The sequence below is a fragment of the Cuculus canorus genome, chromosome 2 (assembly GCF_017976375.1).
Source record: "Cuculus canorus isolate bCucCan1 chromosome 2, bCucCan1.pri, whole genome shotgun sequence".
Taxonomy (NCBI): Eukaryota; Metazoa; Chordata; class Aves; order Cuculiformes; family Cuculidae; genus Cuculus; species Cuculus canorus.
The window spans coordinates 142,971,946-142,991,511 of record NC_071402.1 but is presented as its reverse complement, the minus strand read 5'-3'; the positions used below and the strand labels follow the sequence as shown (position 1 = coordinate 142,991,511).

At 39.5% G+C, this 19,566-nt stretch overlaps 1 protein-coding gene across 1 annotated transcript in view; it reads right to left on the bottom strand.

The window, feature by feature from the left end:
• Positions 1-19,566, bottom strand: part of APBB1IP (amyloid beta precursor protein binding family B member 1 interacting protein) — a 65,982-nt gene that overhangs the window by 44,232 nt on the left and 2,184 nt on the right. The window contains exons 2-3 of the mRNA XM_009569312.2: positions 3,674-3,745; positions 548-635 (exon numbers count right to left, since the gene is read on the bottom strand). Of these exons, the coding sequence (XP_009567607.2) occupies positions 548-635; positions 3,674-3,745 (160 nt within the window). The remainder of the gene's footprint in view (positions 1-547; positions 636-3,673; positions 3,746-19,566) is intronic.

Sequence of the window (19,566 nt, the reverse complement as noted above, 5' to 3'; positions counted from 1 at the left end):
CAAATAAAACCAAAGGGAGGGTTCTTTTTTTTTAATCTGGATATATTCCCTCATTTGGTTTGACACACAACTTCAATAAGCAGCTGTACATGCAAAAGTGACAGTGCAAACCAGACTAAGAACAAGCAATGTAAAGTGGAAGTAGTTGAAGACAATACTTCCACTAGACAAAAATGCTTATGCAGCTCTGACCTCACACTGAAAAACTTTGTCTTCTATTAAGTTAAATCTTTATGTAAAAAAGGCTGCATTTCAGAAAGTTACTCGGGAGACTTCTCGTTTTGGTTTCCACGACAGTCAGAAAATTGTAAGAGTCTATATAAGCCTGAACAATGTAGCTTGAAAAAAAAAGTTTGGTCTCTTTGAAGTTTCCTAAATTGAGAACACAAATATACTGCCCCCTCCAGCAAAATAGGTTTTCTTGTTTGTAGTGTTTGATTTTTTTTAAATCAAGGGTGTCTAAAGTTGTTTTTCTCTTTTTCATTTGTTGCCAGGAGGTATTTTAAATAAGCATGAAATGCATGAAAGAATCCATTCAGCTACTTACCGTTTAAATCTTTAAAACCAACTGTAAAGCTAAATTCATTGTTGGACACTTTCGGGGATGGGGGTTGTACAGTATCCACTCCTAAGCTCTGTTAAAGCAGAAGAAAAAAATGGGTATCTGATGATATAATTACTATGATAGAAATTAACATTTTTAAATCAGTTACCTGAATTTGTCTAACGAAATAGATTTTTCCCCAAAAAACAGAATGACACACACTGCTTTCTGAGATTATGCCTACAACAGTAAACAAAATGGAGCACAACAAGGGTTCAAACACTGTCTCAGTCATTTGAAGTGTTGAACAATTTGCGTGCTGCTCAATCCAAATCTGAGCCGTGATGACTGTAACTCCTGTCAGGCAACACCTAGGCTTGGTGTGAGGAACAGCAGAGGCTAGGGCTGTTTCTAATAGAGACAATGGATAAAGCCAGACTGACTTCTAGGTTTTGGTAGGTTTTTCTTAAGGGGACCATGGGGAGGGTGTTGAAAGAGTCTAGCTGGGTACACACTTGAGCTATACATTGGCGTTTGCTCCAGAGTGCTTTACTTAAAGCTGTTGCTTTTTCATGCTGCTTGCAAAAAAAAAAAAAAAAAACCCAAACAGAAGAAACAACAAAACATGCTGCTGTTTGCAGTAAAACTGCAAATCCGCATCATTAAATAGAGAATTCCTAGTTTGTGGCTTGCTGTTTAGGAAACAGGCAGGTAATTGGCACTTCACAAGTTAGGAAAAGTGCATACAGTGGAGGCAGAAAAAGATAAATTCTCCCTTCCACAGTGAGGAAGGTGATAGCTCTAATGAGAAAACACTGTAGACAAGACTGAGAGGAATGTCCAGACCATGCCCCTGTCCTAAGGCAGGTCTGCTATGCCTGGGTCATGCCTAAAAAAATATATACCTAACCAGATTTTAAAAGCTTCCAATTAGATAAATTCCATCATCATCTCTGGCAGTCTATTCTACAGATCGTTAAGATCACTATTCCTTCCATCAAACCCTTCTGCAGTGCTGCATAGTAGGGGAAGAGTGGCTAGAAAGCTGCCCAGAGGAGAAGGACCTGGGAGTGTTGATTGACAGCCGACTAAATGTGAGCCAGCAGTGTACTTTTTTCTGCTCTGATGCAACATTTGACGTATTTTGAGATTATCATCACTCTTCTCTAGACAAAAAAAACCTTGTGTAATCTTTTCTTATAGTTCATATGTTTGTTTTCCTTCTCATCACTCCCATTGATTTCCTCCGGATTTTCTCCAGTTGACTCTCCTTCTTCTCAAAATGCCATGGACACAATTTCCCTGTTGAGGTCTTACCAATGCTGCACAGAATGGAAGGGTTACCTCGCATATACTACAAGTCATACCCTTGTTCATACATCCCTGTGAGATATTCGTCTCCTGGTGGTCATATTCAATTTGTATCAGAAGTATTTACATTTCTTAGAGTTGCCTGCACCAGACAGGCGCTCTCCATTAAAATTAATGTAAATGTTTTTCTTGGCAGCTCTTTTCACCTGTTTCCCACCCAGGATATGTTGGTTTCCTCTGAAGTTATACAGAGCTGGTAACCAAAATCCATTGCTCATCTAACAAGAAGTCATAATGGTCATAAAAGTGCAGGGAAAAAAAAGTAAGTACATGCAAAGGGAAATTAAAGAGAAAACAACTGAAATTCTAAAAAAAAAAAGTTGAAACTTAAGTACATAGAAACAGCAGAAAAGCCCAGTTCTGAATTTGCATTCACATTTCAGCCCTACTATGCAGTGTGAAGGCATCTCTCTGTGCTTCCATCATTTACACTTACTTTAGGAATAGACAGATTGGTTAAAAAGGATGAAAAAGTTTCTACAGTCTCATTTTGGAAATTAAGAGTCTAAAGGTGCAAGCCTGTTATCTGAAAGTTTTCAGCCTTTCAGGCACGCCTGTCTCCTCCCATACAATGCTGAGGTAAGAGGTAATGCCAGAACTTTGGAGAGGAGGAGGACTCAGTCTCCGTTTTAGGAACATGTCCCATCCTATCCAGTACTGTGCCAATGAGAGGAGGAAGAAGAGGTTCACTCTTACTGTCTTCTCATCACCTGCATTCATAACAGTGCTGTGTCCAACGTGAGGAGGTAAAATTTATCATAAGCAGTCTTCTGTTAATTTCCAAGACATAATAATGAAATTGAATTACCCTAAGCACCTCCCTCTTTTATATATGTAATAAATACACATGGCTATAAAAAGCCTTTAAAAAGCAGAAAGGCTACCAAGGTGTAAAGTATTGTGATTTAAAAGCTAAGGACTTCAACTGAAATCTTGGCTTTTACACAGCTTAAGCACAATTCCTATTTGGTGGCTCAGACTCACTGGTATTTAAATTTGGCCAGTAATGGGATTCACTAAGAGAAAAGATCCTTCAATGCAGTAGCTGTAAGCAAACTCTCACAGATTCCAGGGTGACAACTTAAGTGTTTTCAAGCACACATTTATTAAATACAACAAATTTATTGACACTGTGGGGTTTATTTAGAAACAAAAATTCTCCTTTCATCAGATTTTGCAGGAAGTATTCCATGACTACAGGTTTAGAAACAGGCTCATGCTGTTTTACAGTTCCCTCTCAAGAGTGTATTCAGCACTGGCAATAATGTCTCTATAAATTCTTTAATGCCACCCAGCTGTAACCTAGTATTTTGCCATATCTAAAGATTGCTTTTATGCATATATCCAAGATGTTACTTTCATGTCCAGTTCATATTTGACACTCATGCCAAATCCCATTCACTTATGTATGCAAAGCATTCATGCCTGAAATTCTGACCTAATCTCTTCCTGTTTTGAAAGAATCTTTCAATTTCTTGGGACCAAGCCCAGACGAATTTAAATTGCTTATTTGTTTCATTGGACAAAGTGTCTCTCATAAGCAGGTAGCCCTCTTTTACAAACTACCCTGCACTAATATTACCTTATTCTTCAGACCACTTGTTTTAAATGTCAAATAGAGAAATTTAGTTGGAGGTTTTTCAAAATAATGTATCTGTAGTTATTCAGAGTGGAGGTACACGAAGCATGTACAAACGTTGCCTCTTGTCTAGCATGTAATTGTTATTTTTCTTATCTTGATGGAAAATAATTGTTTACCTGGGTCAGCATGTCCATCTCCCCAAGTAAATTGCTGAACATTTCATCTATATCATCACATGTTTGCTCCATCTGAAAGAAAAATATCCACAGATAAGGAAACATCACAAATTCATTTCAAAACCAGCAGCAGTCAAAACCACAGCGTTCTTTTATATTGCATTCCCAATTAACTTCAACAACTGTTCAAGACTTGCAAAAATCTCCACCCATAGTTTAGAAATAACTACTAACAGATCAGAATCTCAGTCCTGTATATGCTTAAACACAAACTTAGTCTCTGCACTCATTAGGAGTTCCAACAAGCTCCCCATATTATCTATATTTCATAGGAAGTAACTAGTTAATAAATCATGACTGTACCTTAAACAGCAAAGAGAGAAATGGAGAGGGAAACAAAGTTTGAGAAATTCTTGAACCCTTCATCTCAAAATATTTCTTTCTTTGGCTTAGATGACTAATACAGAAAGAGTTCATTAGATGTTACCTAGTACAGGACCTGGTTATGGTTAGGTACATGACCAACATTTTATCTAAATATTTCTTCCTATTTTCTTTCAACTTCTAGCACACTGAGAGAACTCTGGTCTTACCTAATCTCAAGATTTCTGATGGCACTGAGGCAAGGAAAATGGGTACATGCTGCACGACAGTAAATGGCTCTTGTTGCCAGAGGCAGGTGTGAGGACAGCACCACAGGCTGGTGCTGCTGAGATACTGGGGAGATACAGCTTCTGCAATAATCCTCTTTCTCATAAATGTGTTACTTTACAGGGAAAAAAAGTAGCGTAAAAGGGTGACTGACATGGAACACTGTCAGAAACAAGAACTATAAATATAATTCTCTTAAGAGGTCCTTGTCTGCAAGAGATTGAGAACCCTGGTACTGATCGCATAAAACTTGGGTTCAAACTAGGGTCGAATTTTAAACATATAAGTAATCCTTTTGGTCCACTGGCTTTGTGTGCACCTCTATGGGGTTTCTGTGTTAAGGTTCTGGCTGCATAGGGTGGCTTCTGCAAGAAAACACCAGGAGCTGCCCCCACGCCATAGAGAGACAGTTATTCCAGCTGGCTCCAAGGGAGACTTGGTGCTGGCCAAAGCTGGGTCCACCAGTGATGCTGGTGGCACCTCTGCAACAGTATATTTGAGAAAGGGTAAAAAATGCCATGCAGCAGCTGTAAGAGAGGAGTGAGAAAACGTGAGAGAAACAACACTGCAGACACCAAGGTCAGTGAAAAAGGAGAGGGAGGATGTGCTCCACACACCAGAGCAGAGATTCTTCTGCATCCCATGGCAAAGACCATAGCGAAGAAGGTGGTTCCCCTGCAGCCCATGGAAGACCATACCAGAGCAGATGAACATTCCCTGAAGGAAGCTGCAGGCTATGGTGTGCCCACACTGGAGCAGGTTCTTGGTGGGAACTGCAGCCTGTGGAGAGGTGCCCACACAGAGCAGGTTTTCTGGCAGGTCCTGTGACTCTGTGAGAGAGCCACATTGGAGCAGTCTGTTCCTGAAGGAATGTACCTTGTGGAAAGGACCCATCCTGGAGCAGTTTGTGAAGAACTGCAGCCTGTGGGAAGGTCTTTCATGAACCGGAGAAGTTCATGAAAGACTATCTCCAATGGGAGGCCCCCAAGCTGGAGCAAGGCAACAGTATGAGGAGGGAGGAATGGCAAAGACAAAGCATTATGAACTGTCTGTAATCCCCATTTCCCATGCCCCTGTGCTGCTTGAGGCAGAAGAGGTAGAAGAGCTGAGAGTGAAGCTGAGCTTGGGAAGAAGGGATGGGTGAGGTGAGGATGTTTTTAGTTTTGTTCTTATTCCTCATTGTCCTACTGTCTTCTTAATTTGCAATAAATTAAATTAATTTCCCTATGTTGAACTGCTAATTGGTACATGATCTCCCTGTCCTCATCTTGACCCATGAGCTTTTCCACTATATTTTCTTCCCTTGTTCTGCCGAGGAGGGGGAGTGATAGAGTGGCTTGGTGGGCATCTGGTGTCCAGCTAAGGTCAACCCACCACAGCACCTTACAGAATGAGGACTAACCTGATGTAAGACAAGCAGTAAACTGAGGACAAGAACAACTCTAATGACTACAAAGCCTGGCAATAAAAGAAGACCAGCGGGTATCCTGTTCTACAATCTTAATGCTTTCCTTTAACAGAGCATCTTGAGTCACGTAACTATTTCACTGTTAAAAGATAAAAGTCAGTATCTGTTACTTGAGAATTATTTGGTAGCATGTCTTTAATATGATACTGGAGCAATCTGAGCTGCTCTGCCTACTTTGGACTTGGTCCTTTTACCACCCATGTTATGTCTGACACTAGAACACACTAGGAGCAGGCATGCAGAGCTTTCCTCAATCAGGCTCAGGGCATATTCCATCTGTCTTAGACCTTTTTTTTTTTTTTTTTTTTTTTGTAGCTATTGTAACTAACCAAGGTACAGGCAACCAGGAACTGGAATTTGAACTTTCAGAGTTCTCACATCCCAGAAATCAAAGTCTTAAAGATTTGGGAGCTGGATGTCATTAAAAACATTTTAAAGGGAAAGCACACCACACGTGAGTGAGTGAATGAAGAGCTAAAGTCATCTTATCGATCAGCCTAGTGGCTTTCTATGATCGAGTGACCACATCAGTAGTCAGGGGAAAAGCAATGAATGTAATCTATCTGGACTTTTGTAAAGCCTTTGACACAGTCTCCCACAATATCCTTCTCTCTAAATTGGAGTGATATGGATTTGATGGCTGGACTGTTTGGTAGATAAGGAATTGGTTGGATCGTCACATTCAGAGAATAGTGGTCAACAGCTCCATGCCCAGATAGAGATCCGTGACAAGTGGTATCCCTCAGAAGTCTGTGCTGGGACCAGTGCTGTTTAATATATTCACTGACTGCACAAGATCAAGTGCACCCTCAGCAAGTTTGCAGATGACACCAAGTTGAGTGGTGCAGTTGTCACACCAGAAGGACAGGGCTGTCATCCAGAGGGACTTGGACAAGTTGGAGGAGCGGGCCTGTCTGAACTTTCTAAGGTTCAACAAAGCCAAGTGCAAGGTCCTACACTTGGATTGGGGCAATCCACAGTTTCAATACAGGATGGGGGATGATGTGACTGAGAGCAGACCTGTGGAGAATGACTTGGGGGTGCCGATTGATGAGAAGCTCAACATGAACCAGCAATGTGAGCTTCCAGCCTAGAAGGCGAACTGTATCCTGGGCTGCATCAAAAGAGGCATGGCCAGCAGGTCGAGGGAGGTGATCCTCCCCCTCTACTCAGCCCTTCTGAGACCCCACCTGGTGTATTGTGTTCAGTTCTGGAATCCCCAACATAAGAAGGATACGGAGCTGTTGGAACAGGTTCAGAGGAGGGCCACAAAGATGATCAGAGGGCTGTAGGACTTCTGCTATGAGGACATTGAGAGACTTAGAGTTGTTCAGCCTGGAGAAGAGAAGGCTCCAGGGAGACCTTCTAGCAGCCTTCCAGTATCTGAATGGGGATTAAAAGAATGCTGGGGAGGCATTTTACAAGGGCATGTAGTGACAGGACAAGAGAGAATGCCTATGTATTGGAAGGGGGAAGATTTAGATAAGACATCAGGAAGAAAATCTTCACTATGAGAGTGGTGAGGCACTGGCACAGCTTGCCCAAGGGTATTGTGGATGCCTCCACCCTGGAAGTTCAAGGCCAGGCTGGATGAGGCCTTAAGCAGCCTGATGTACGGGAGATGGCCCTGCCCATGGCTGGAGGCTTGGAACTGGATGTATCTTTAGAGTCCCTTCCAACCTAAACCATTCTATGATTCTATGATTATCTGCTTCATTTCCAGCTGACAAACGCATAGTGGATGGCTTATGTAATATATATATTATGTATAGTTATCAAACAGAGCTTTCTATATAAAATTCTGTTTCTGTAGATTCAGCAGCATACCGGTTGGGTAAACTATTACTGACTTTTAATTCATTATTTGAATCAACAGTTTCCTATGCACCTGGGACCTGGAGAATCAATTTTCATAAAAAAAAAAAGATAGATAAAATGGCACTTATTGGATCAGGCAGAGTGAAGTCAGATTTCTTACATAACAGAAAATGGAGCTGTAGTTCATACTAACAAGTATCTCATCAGTGCTTAAATAATACTGAATAATTTTAAGTATCTAGACATCTGCATGTTTTGGGGGTTCTTTTAAGCATAGGGTAGATCTGCTTTCAGGGAAAAGTCCTCATAACTGGTTTCTCTGACAAACTGACATCCTACTTTGTTTTATTTTTCCAGAATAGAAATATAAAAAAAAAAAATTACCCTTGGGTTACAACCAGGAGAACTCATCAAGAGAAGGAGTAAAAATTGTCTAAGAAAAGGGGAAATAAAACCCTCACCACAGCTAAGAATTCTCTTAAGTAGTTAACAAAAAAAAAAAGATGCAAGGGAACTGAATATTGGATTATACAACACTTTCACCAGATTACAGGATTGTTAGAGCCTCTAGTAAATTTAGAGCTTTCTTTGCAATTAAATGATTTTCTGAGTCTTCACACACATTCAATTCATAAGGAAAATACTGTAAACCTATGAAAAATGTGCAAATATTTCTGTAAGAATTACCACTGGAAAATGGAGCCAAGTTAGTCACTGATGACTTTTCTTGCTCAATTCCAATAAACAACATTTAATATTAAGGGTTTTTTTTCACCTTAAGCAGATGGGAGAAGAGACTAAAGGCCTGAACATACATTTTGAGAAAGAAATACTTGTGTCACTTTCAATGAACAGACATCCATCATCATCATCATCACCGGCCATAGTGATAAAGTCATGTTGTCACAAAACTATCAAAGCCATTGCCCTTAATGATATTTTTTTTTCTCTTGAATTTTTATTGATTGGGTTTAGGAAGACAAAATTAACATCATAATCACCAAATACTCTGAAAATATTTTCATGTTAGAACACACTGAATGATCTAATAAACTAATATGAGAACTTTCCAAATTCATCAGCGATTTTGTCAAGTGCTAGAAAAGCTAAAGATAGTAAATTAGGCCCCAAAACACAGAACTGCAAAAGAGCGTCCATCAACTCTCCTCCTCTTTGACTCCTCTTCACAACCAATTCCATTTCTTTTATTTGATTGGCACAGTAAGAACAAACACACAAAATGATATGCAGATGCGGGAACTACCCTATTCAAGGAAGATGTTGCTGCATTTTGGTAAACTCTTTTGACTTTTATAAGTACCCCTGAACTTATTCAAACCAGAAATGCCAAGTGAAACCTGCAGGTGCATGAGATATTTTTAGCAGAAAAAGGGGAGATTTACCAAAGTCCACAGAAGAATATTGAGTTTCATATTCAACCCTCCTCTATATCCACTGAACAGTAATTTTTCTGTCAGCTTCTTCTGTATATAGTACTAATAATAGTAACTCTTAAAATCACTATCAACTACAATAAACTGAAAAAAAAAAGACAGTACTTTTACAATAAGTTTCCCATGTTACATGTAAGATTTTAAGCAGAGAAAAAATCAGAATTAAAAAAAAGAGGAAATTGTGGTTGTCAAGAATAAAGATGCTAAGGAGGGGCTTGTGGGAAGCATACATGTGAAACCTAACCTATTTTTTAAGTGATTGATTTTCTAACTGTTGTATTATAGACTACTTTTTAAAAGTAATATCAAGCATACATGCAAAGGTATTTGCTGTCTTTTTTTCCTCCCGAACTTCACATGCTCAAATCTTCACTGATGTCTCATGAAAACCTCTTTTTCTTCCTTTTCTTTTAGGTTTTTTTTTGTTTTGTTTTGGGTTTTTGAGGGGTTTTTTCTGTTTTCAATACTCCCACATTTCTCATACTCTATGCCTAAAGGGCTGGGGCATTTTCTCTTCAGCTTGATAGTCTCACAACTCAGTTTATGCATATTAAACATAATACATAAATATTGACTAATTGTATTTTGACTCACCAGTACATTTATTCACCCCATCATTTACCAGAAGTCCTCCAGACCTGCTAGACCTGTTATTTTTTTACCTTTCCAATTTCCAATTTAGCAGCCTCTTTGCTGATAAAATAATTTAAAACTAAATTAAGAGACGTGAATAAGAAAACTTTTGTATTTTACACTCTTTGTACTTCTAGCATCTTTTTTATATTTCAGCTCATCCAATGAAAATATATGGTTTCTGTACACGTTCCTACTTCCTCTTACCTGTTAGTGTCTGCCTTTTGCAGTGTCTGCCTTTTCTCTGCCAAACACTTCACTACCTTTCCAAAAAACATACTTGCATCCATTCAGGTGCCCCTGTGAGGGGGCCTCTGACCATCGCCTTCTCAGAAGAATCAGCCTTGTTGCCCTGGATGACAATACAAAACCCCTGTGCACTGTATCTTTAAACCTGGCAACAAACCCACACAAAACTTCTTACCTCTCCTAAATATCTATTCCATATACACCCTTACTTTGAAATTGAGATGTAAATTTCTATATGTTTTGAACTATGGGCTGGGAAGTTGGGATGAAGTTGTCTCACTTATGATATCAGAAAAATGGGGCAGATACTCAGACAGAAAGCTAGCCCACAGAGATGGAGAAGACACGCTCCTTGGTCTGACTTGCTCTGCTTGCAGGAGCAACGTACTTCGCTGACAGTGAACAGCACTATTTTCCCATGGGGATAGTCCAGTATTCAAGAGCACCAAAGAAAAACACTGACTGAGAAATTTCTAGCTCAGATGCAAGAATGGAGAAGTAGTCCTTTTGCTCTCTCTCAAGGTACACAACCTTACCCAGGTTAAGTAGAACCTTCCCTATGTTATTTAGTGTCATGCAGTGACAGGTAGAGCAGGAATTGCCTTTCCTGATCTATAGTATGAACTCTGTAATTAAAATCAGAATATGATTTCTGCATGGTTGCATACATTTTGATTCATTAAGATACTAGAAAGAACAATAAAATCACTTTATTTTTTTTAAGAATGAAGGAAGTTTTGTGATTTTCACTTAGGTAAGACAACAGCACTATGTCTGCGAACAATACATAGGAAATGGAACTGTTTGATAGAATCATTATAACTTGGCAGGAAGCTAACAGAACAAGTAGTAAAACAATGGCATAAAATTAATCCTGCTTAAAAAATAAACTATTAAAAAAGATAATGAAATATTATCAGGTGATCATATGGTATAGCTCAAAAAAACCCTGGCCTCACACTATACCAAGCAGAGTTCGAACTGTTAGTATCTGATAGCTTGGAGAACTACAAAAAGGCAGTCCCTTTCAACAGGAAGAGTGGTCTAAGTCACATGGTAACAAGGCTTCTACACTTGCAATTTGAAAACAAGCTCAAAGCCCTGGTGTAACACTGAACAGGAAACATCAACCGTTACCACACATGAGATTACCATCTCTGCAACTCAGCCTCAGCTGAGTTGATGCAAGTTAATCAACCTAAGGGCTACAAACAGAAAAGTAACAGCATGCTATCAGTAGAACAAAGACTTACAGCGGATTCATGCTATGACCACTATTAGGAGCCAGTCCACTTAGTGATTTGGTGAACAGTTACGGACATGTTCATGAAATTCAAAGCACTGTTATTCTTAAAGAATTACATATGCAAATGGCAAGGATAAAAATACACAAAGAATATTTTTACAAGTCACATGGAAAGACCAAAAGCACATTTTCACCTCCTAGTCCCTGCATTACAGCGTGTAAGTGTCAGAGTACTGAGTCCACCAAAATAAACACAAGGTGTTTGGCTATCCAGACAAACACTAAAGCAGTGTAACTTCTTGCTAACGTTTAATGTTTAAATGTTTTCTGGAGTGGCATAAAGAAATCTTAAACATTTTAGAACGACCCACCAGTGGCCCAGCGATTAAATCACTCAAATCATCCTTACCTACACCAGACTATGCAAAGTAGACCATCCCATATCAAAGACAATAAAAAAGAGGAGAGTTAAGAATAACAGATGAATGTGAGAGAAGCCGCATCATAAACTGATGGAAACATCATAAACTGATTGTCACAGGAAACAGGTGTTAAAGCAATGTGATAAAAAATCCATCAAAACCTATAGGAAAGTTATCAAGGTATCATTTCATCCTGGCTTATAACACAAAATCAGTGGGATAGCAAATGAAACTGAAAGTCTTTGCAACTGTTCTAGGGAAATGTGCGCAGTCTAATTGTGAAAATCATCGTCAAAACAGGTGAGTTAGCAAGCTCAGGAGTTGGCTTTCCAATTTCAAAGAGTTTCAGGCGAGGATGTGATGAACCTAAGGTTTCAAGACCTAAAACAAAGCCTCCACGAATTTGGAAGCAGAGTAAAGCTTTTGCAATATACACCACACCTGCACAGGATTTCTTGTATAATTCCTTCTTTTGAAGCATGTGACACTAGCCAGTGCTGGTGACAACCTGCTGGACAAATTGCCTGCAGATCTGAAATGGATCTAACTAGGTTTCTTACAATGATCTTACAGCTAGGTGTCAAGAAAAAGTCTAACTACTCAAATGTTTCTTATGTACTTAAGAGAGGCAAGATGGAAGTTCCTTAATTAGCTGTTGCATCATGTCTAGTCAAAAGTCCGTAACAGACACTTAGGTCAATTTTTATGAAGTAGAATACAAGAGCATCTGTCTCTGCAGAACTCAGACTAGAAAAATAATCTAATTAGTTAATAATTCTATCAGGTACTAAGAAGGGAAATTTTGGACTGATAAGGGAGAAATGGCAGCTGCCTTCAAGCTTTGAAAAACACAATCAGATTTGGCACTTAGTATGTTCCAAAGACTTTTCTCTTTCTTACCCACATAAGATGACCCTGTATCACATAACTCTCTTCTATTTTAATACTAACTCATATTTTGAAAAGGATGGAACAAAACTGATTAGACTACTTCCAGTGCTGTACTTTCCTAACATTCATAAGCACAGCATTTTCCAAGAAAAAGCTTGCACACATAGATAACTCTGAAAGCAGTTTCTTATTCTCATTACCTATTCTTCCGGGAAATCCCGTCTGCCGATGACTGTAGGTTTATCTGCAGCTGAAATTACACTGCATATTTATCTCAGGGATGGGTGTGACATGTCATAACTCTGCTCATGATGGAATGACAGTGACAGACACACTAAAACACTAGCAGCTGCAGGAAGACTGATACAACTGCAAAGTATTCTTCCTAGTTTAAAAGTAAGTCACATTTGGCTTAAAACAAAAATGGCAGATAAATAAAATAATTTGAGAGAATCCTTTTGTAATGTTAACCTCAGGCACTAGAGCCTCTTCTGGAGATGGTGCTACAAAAACCACTTCACAGCATTTTCGACTAACTGCTCCAGGCACATTTTCACATACACTGTGGAACCAATCTTGATTCCTTGTCATCTTCTACCACACTGCTCATAATGCCTCCAGAAAGAATAAAAGCACACTAGATATTTAAGCTTACTACTAACTCCAGAATCATCCATCCAGATGTAAGCAGAAACACCTTTGGATAAGAGCACTCCAAACTCACAGATCCTACTTCCATTTCATAGAAATTGTAATGATGCTATTTATACAATTAAACCTCTTGAAAGCTTGTTCTCTTTTTTGCTGTTTTGGAAATTCATGGTTAACTCACTTGTATTACGTGAACACACCTGCAGTCTGAACTGAATTTGGAAGAAGACCCAGATTTCATAGACCTGAAAGCTATACTGCTGCACTTTAATGACAACAATGGTTGTATTTTACCCTTGTTTTGCTACAACGATAGTGGTATTTTAAAAGCCATAGGAACTTCTATGCATGAGTGCACCAACTGCACAACTTTATCACCATCTTTTTCAGTGATATATATTTAAGTATTTCATTTTCTATTGTTGAGAGACAGAAAGAGTTCTAGTATGTTCGCAAAGCACCATGGGACACTGAGTCTGAGGCTGTCCTTCAGATGACACTGCCTCAGCATCCATCACCTCTGTGGTCGCTAGCCTTGCCCTCTCTCCTATGCACTGCTCCAAATATAAATGCTTCTTTGCCCGTCTTGCTGAAAGTGGTGTTTGAGAGAAGCAGCTCTGGGTGCTGTTCTTAGGATGACTGATGATGATTGTGGAATGGTCCCAGAGGCTCAGTTAAGAGAGACTGAGAGGAACAAAGTACTACTTAAAACTTTGTCCACGGTGTGTCAGGAGGAAGTTGCTCAAGGCCAGAGAAGGGAGATAGCAAAGGGTTCTCCTGCTAAGATGAGAGAACACAGGAAGAGCATTTAACCAGTAACAGGCAGTGTATGCTATGGCTACAGAAAACACGTGTAGAGGGATATGGCATGCACGCTGGGTGCAAAACAACTCATTCACCAAGCTCCTATCCAAAATCATTCTAAGGCACAGGAATAGAGTCTGGATTCTGGACTCTTGAAAATGTAACCTAAAGATATTTGAGTGGCTGAGGATTGGGAGTTAAAAGCGCCTTATGCAAGGGAAAAAGAAATCCCAGTGTAAGGCAAGGAGGAAAACCTCAGGGAGGAGAAAGCTGGAGAGCAATTTCTGCATACCAGAAATTCGCTTCATAGTCTCCTGTCTGCTCCTGAAGGAGCTCAAAAGCAGTGCTGCTTCTGTTCATCTTTATACAGTATCCTCTCAGCACACAGACAATGTGCTTCAGTCAGGCCTATGGGTTACAAACATTACAGAAATACTGTATGGCTATAGGCTTGGTCATCATCTTGTTCCTTTATCACAGATTTATTTACTGCAGAATGGTCCCGTTTAGGGACATTCTACCCACAAGCCATACAGGCAGCACACACAACTGTGTAAAATGAAATGGTAGGAGGATATGTATTTCCAGTCCTACATCTTCACATAGGTTGATAGAAGAAACAATTCCCTAGTCTTTGTCAGATTACTGTCTCACAGGAACAAGATCTCCATTCCCCCAACTCATCTTCTCGTGAGAAAGGCAGAAAGCTGGATGGAAGTGTGTACCCTGAGCTGGATTCAGCTCATGAACCACCAGCTGATCTAAGCTCATCCAGTTTGTACTGCTAACACGTCTACTTCAGCTCTACTCAGGTACAAACAACTGCAGACATACAAGCTACCAGAAAATATGAATTTCAGTTCAAGTTTCCTCCCATTTCCTGCCTTAATGGGAGAGCTGAATAGTGAAAGAGTAATGTAAGTCTGAGCAGCACAAATCTGTTCTGTTTCCACATTCCTTCCCATAAACTCTAGTTTGCTGATGCTGGTGTAATTTTTCCTTCCTTTTTTTTTTTTTTCCCAGTTACCCAACATTGCTGTACAGAACTTACATTACAACAAAAGACTGTCTTGTACTTAAAAAAACTACCAGCAAATGAGAATAGTGCAATTATTAATATCTTTGGATCCAGCAGAGTGCCTACCCTAACTCCGCCCTGCAATGGAGCAGATGGGCTGTAAGCATTTCATTCTCATTTGCTATTCCTAAACTACTCCCAGAATTCACTTATCCTTAGGTCACTGAGCTATAGAAGTGTGTCCTGTGGCTCTCTACTAAATGAAGATTTTGATACCTAGCTTCACAACCCATAAGGTAGGCTAATCCCATGTGAACAGATTGTCTAACGAGCAGAAAAGGAAGACAAGGAAGCGTAAAGATGAGAGAGGAAGGAATGCAGGAATCCACAAGGGGGGAAAATCCTTCCCCTCCCCAATTTCCTATAGAAGGAAGATATGTTAAGTGTGGAATAATGAAAATAATAGCACAAACTCTGGAAGACACACAAAAAATAATTAAAAGTTATAGTACAAAATTTATATGCAGAAGCTGCTAGGTTGAATAATGAATGGTTCATCTTTTCCAATATTCACTCCCTCCTACAATGAGCTATCAGCATTATGTGCAGCTTATGCTGTAAGAGTCCATGACAGAACTGTCTACACATACAAATAATTTATTCCTAGGCCCTAGTCATTGGCAAAAGCTATAAATCATCATCTTATCACTTATAATCACATGTTCTTATTACTGCCAGAAATGTTTATGGAATGGCACATATGACACAGGAAAGGAAGACTGAAAGATGAAAAGACAGTAACCTAAAATGCTCTAACAGATTAGAATGAAGTAAAAGGGTGAAAACAATCTGTAAAAATTTTACTGAACACATTTGTTTGTTTCATATACAGTATGTGTATTAAAATCAAATTAAGCAAGTAATGCTTCAATATGAATTTACAGGTATTTCACAAAAGTACAGTGCTCGGTACCATAGTGAATGATAGAAAAATTACATGAAGATTTTTCTGAAAACCTTTTCTTCAGCTTTACTACTGATTGAACAGTAAGGTACAATTTCAAGGCCCATTATTTCTTCACCATAAGAGTAGTGAGGCTTTGGAACAGGTTGCCTAGGGAAGTCATGGATGCCCCATCCCTGGAGGTGTTCAAGGCCAGATTGGATGGGCCTTGGGCAGCCTGATCTAGTGGGACAAGTCCCTGCCCATGGCAGGGGGGTTGGAACTGGATGATCTTTAAAGTTTCTTCCTACCCAAACTATTCTATGATTCTACAATTATTAACGTTCCATCTAGAAAAGCTGTTTCTTTCAGTCTACTAATGCAAAATGACAACAAACAGCTATAAGCAGTGGGTTTCAGATGAGGATCTGTAAGGAAAGTGGATGTCTGGAGTCACCACAGATGGGATGTTATAGTAGTATGGCTGTGGTTGCTTTGCCACAGCCCAGCAAGCCCTGAACCACACAAAGGAAACTGTTATGGGAAGAAAATGCAGCAAGAGGACAAGAATCTTGTGACATTTCCACTGTAATCCTTCCATTTCTGTAAGGTTTTTCCATGAGAAAGAAGTGCCACTGTCTCCCTCTTTTTTTTCCTTACCTAGTGGAGGGGGGATGGAACAACTGATCCAGTCTCAGATAGCAACTCCATCATGACACAGATGAAACAAGAGGTCTGTCTAGTAACAGATATGAAAGGTCTTGCTGAGTTTCATAGAAGGATGTGGCCACCCATGAGAGAAAATGGCAGTGAAGTTTATGCTGAATCTCTTCCTAAGACTGACATCCAAAAACACTGGGTCATTTGTATTTGTCACTCAGACATTAGGTCTGTCAGCCTCCCCTCAGTCATGAAGATGTGGTCACCAAAGTACAAAACTAAGCTGTAACCACAACAAGTATTTGGGAATGTTAGCTGGGTTCCTGTTCTTAGCACGTCTTCTCACTTGCTCAGGGTTATCTCACCAACTCAGGCCCTCCAAGCCATGTGTCCAGCAGATCTTTCAAATATAAGTAATCATCAAAAAGCAAACAGTAATGTAGACTTGATGGGTTATTTAAATTACTACTTTTCAAAATTTGCACTCAGAGACAAAAAAATACATCAACTTTCAAAAAAACTTTTTGGGCTGATACATCCTTCTTATTTCTGTGTTTCAACACAATTCCCATAGCAAGCGAGAGAATGGGAGCTTCGAGTAGCGTCAGAAACTACTAGAAAAATCTTCAGAAGTACATCAAAATCTTGCTCTGAAGCAGAATAAATGTAATTATGTCTGCAGTCTGGACTATCTGAAGTTGTAGTGAGAGCAACAAAACAGATCAGGTAAGGATGCTGAGGAGCAAGTTGTTATTTGCTGCCTAAATTGACTTGATGCCAGAAGGGAAGCCACAATTGTGTAGAGCGTTCCCACTCTCTTAGTGAGCTGCATTAGGCAGACACATTATTTGGCCTGAATCTGGGGACACAGAAAGCCACTTGCAATTTTTATTGACATATGCATCCAATGGCCATTTGTGGTTTTGGCTCCAAGCTGTTCTGTTTATGCCTGATGGACCAGCAATACCACTAGAAGCAGAATTTCTCCCCATACATCACTTCTCTCCCTGACAGGTGTATGTACAATGACAAAATTTTTATCAAAATCTTTATTATATCAGCTGGATGGTCTGAGGATGTCTGAGAACTTTCCATTGTTAGTTATATCAGCCATGTACTGAGCCTTCTTTTCCTTCTAGGATTCATAATGCATCTACTCCCCCAAGTATTCTAATTGTCCTAATAACTGTAGCCGTAATTCATTTGAAGCTGAATTCATGACATGCTGGATCAACGCTCAACAAGAAGAAACAGTGCTGTGTGCAGGCTGACACAGCTTCTGGTAGCAAAAATTCTGAGAGCAATTAGCTAGCCACAGGTCTAGAAGCTCACTTTACTGGAAGAAAGGCTTTGAAACTAATGATGGACTTGAACTTTTTAAACAGTCATTGTCAAATCAGTTTGTGAATTCCCACATTAAAGTTGCAAGTCAGATCAAAGTAACTTAAGTTTTCTTTTCATTCACTGTATTGGAGCAATGCTATAAACTAATATTGAGGGATGGGGAGGAATGTATGTTCATGTAGACACTCAGAAGTCTTCTATGGCCACTTAAACACAGCACCCTAGCTTCTTTCACAATGCAACATACTCTTCTATGCTGGCAGCTACACAATATCAAGAGTATCAATAATCAACAAGCTGGATGATAAGGAAAGCTGATCCAAATGCCTGCTTTTCCGAAAGCAACTTTATCATGGGTCACTCCCAGTCATGAAAGGATGTGTGGTGGAGTCAACTATGACACCTGCCTCTGACCTGGTCATCCCCAACTTTTTTTAGTCAATGAAGGGAAAGAAAGGCAATTTTATAGAGCACAATTCATGGTAGCCGTCTAAAACTGCACAGCTGAAACAAGTTTTAGTAGTATCTATCTCTCTCTGTTGACTGTACAAGTGACTCAGAACCTCAGGTGACTAACTAAAATGCTGATGTCTATAGGCAGAATCCTCCTCAACCAACTTTAAAGTCCAAGTACTTTGAAAAGTCTGCATTGATGCAAGTTACCAGTCACTGGTTTTCTTTCCAACAGAAAAAAAAGCTAAAGCTTCTATATTGCTGCAGGTAAATAAAAGGTCTTATTTTCACTTTCATCCCAGAGCAGTGTCTGACCACATGAAGTTCACGTGGTCATGATCACAACGGGTCAGATGGGCCTACACCAAAATGAGTTATGATATACTGAAATGAAGGATTAAAAAATAAAATAAATAAATCTACAGGAGAATAAATAGAAATGTGGCTTGCAGAGGTGGCAGGATAGGATAGAAGCCTTGATATCTGAATGCTACGCAGGAAAACCAAAATCAGCTATGTTCTTTCAAAGTCACCTCTGAAACATAAACACTCTTTTAACAAAATCCGTATTCCCATCTTCTCAAAGGACAAATGTTCATGAATGTGCAAACAAGACAGGTTCTCTCTTGAACAAGGCAATGCCTCCTCTCAACTCCCGCAGTGCTCCAGACTGGTTTTCTCAGACATTTTATAGGAATAAAGAGATGCAATACCTGATCCCTCCACCCACAAGTTATCCAAGTCCAACCTCTCCCTTCACCACATACTGCAGAGCAAGAGAAGGAAAGCTTTCTGCCTCTTGTTCCTCTCACTGCTCTAAGACATTTTTTCTAACAGGAAAAGTGAAACACAGCAAAAGAAAAATCTTAGTGTTCTGGGTAAATTTTTCACTTCCTAAGCTCCTATAGCTCCAGTCACAGTCTAAGTTACACAATTACAACATCCCGCTGGCACCTCTGTTCATACTGTTGCCCTCTTTGTGAAAATTGTTACTCTCCCAAATGTGTTAGTTTAAAAGTTTTAAAAATTAAAAAAAGCTCAAGTTTGAAGCCTGATTTACAGGTGCAAGAGTTACAGTGTATGGTCTAGTAGACACCCTCAAGTGTAGTGACAATTGGATTTTTGATCTGTAAAAATCAAACTTAGGTGGAATAAATACATTTGATAACAAAATAAACAAAATAATCA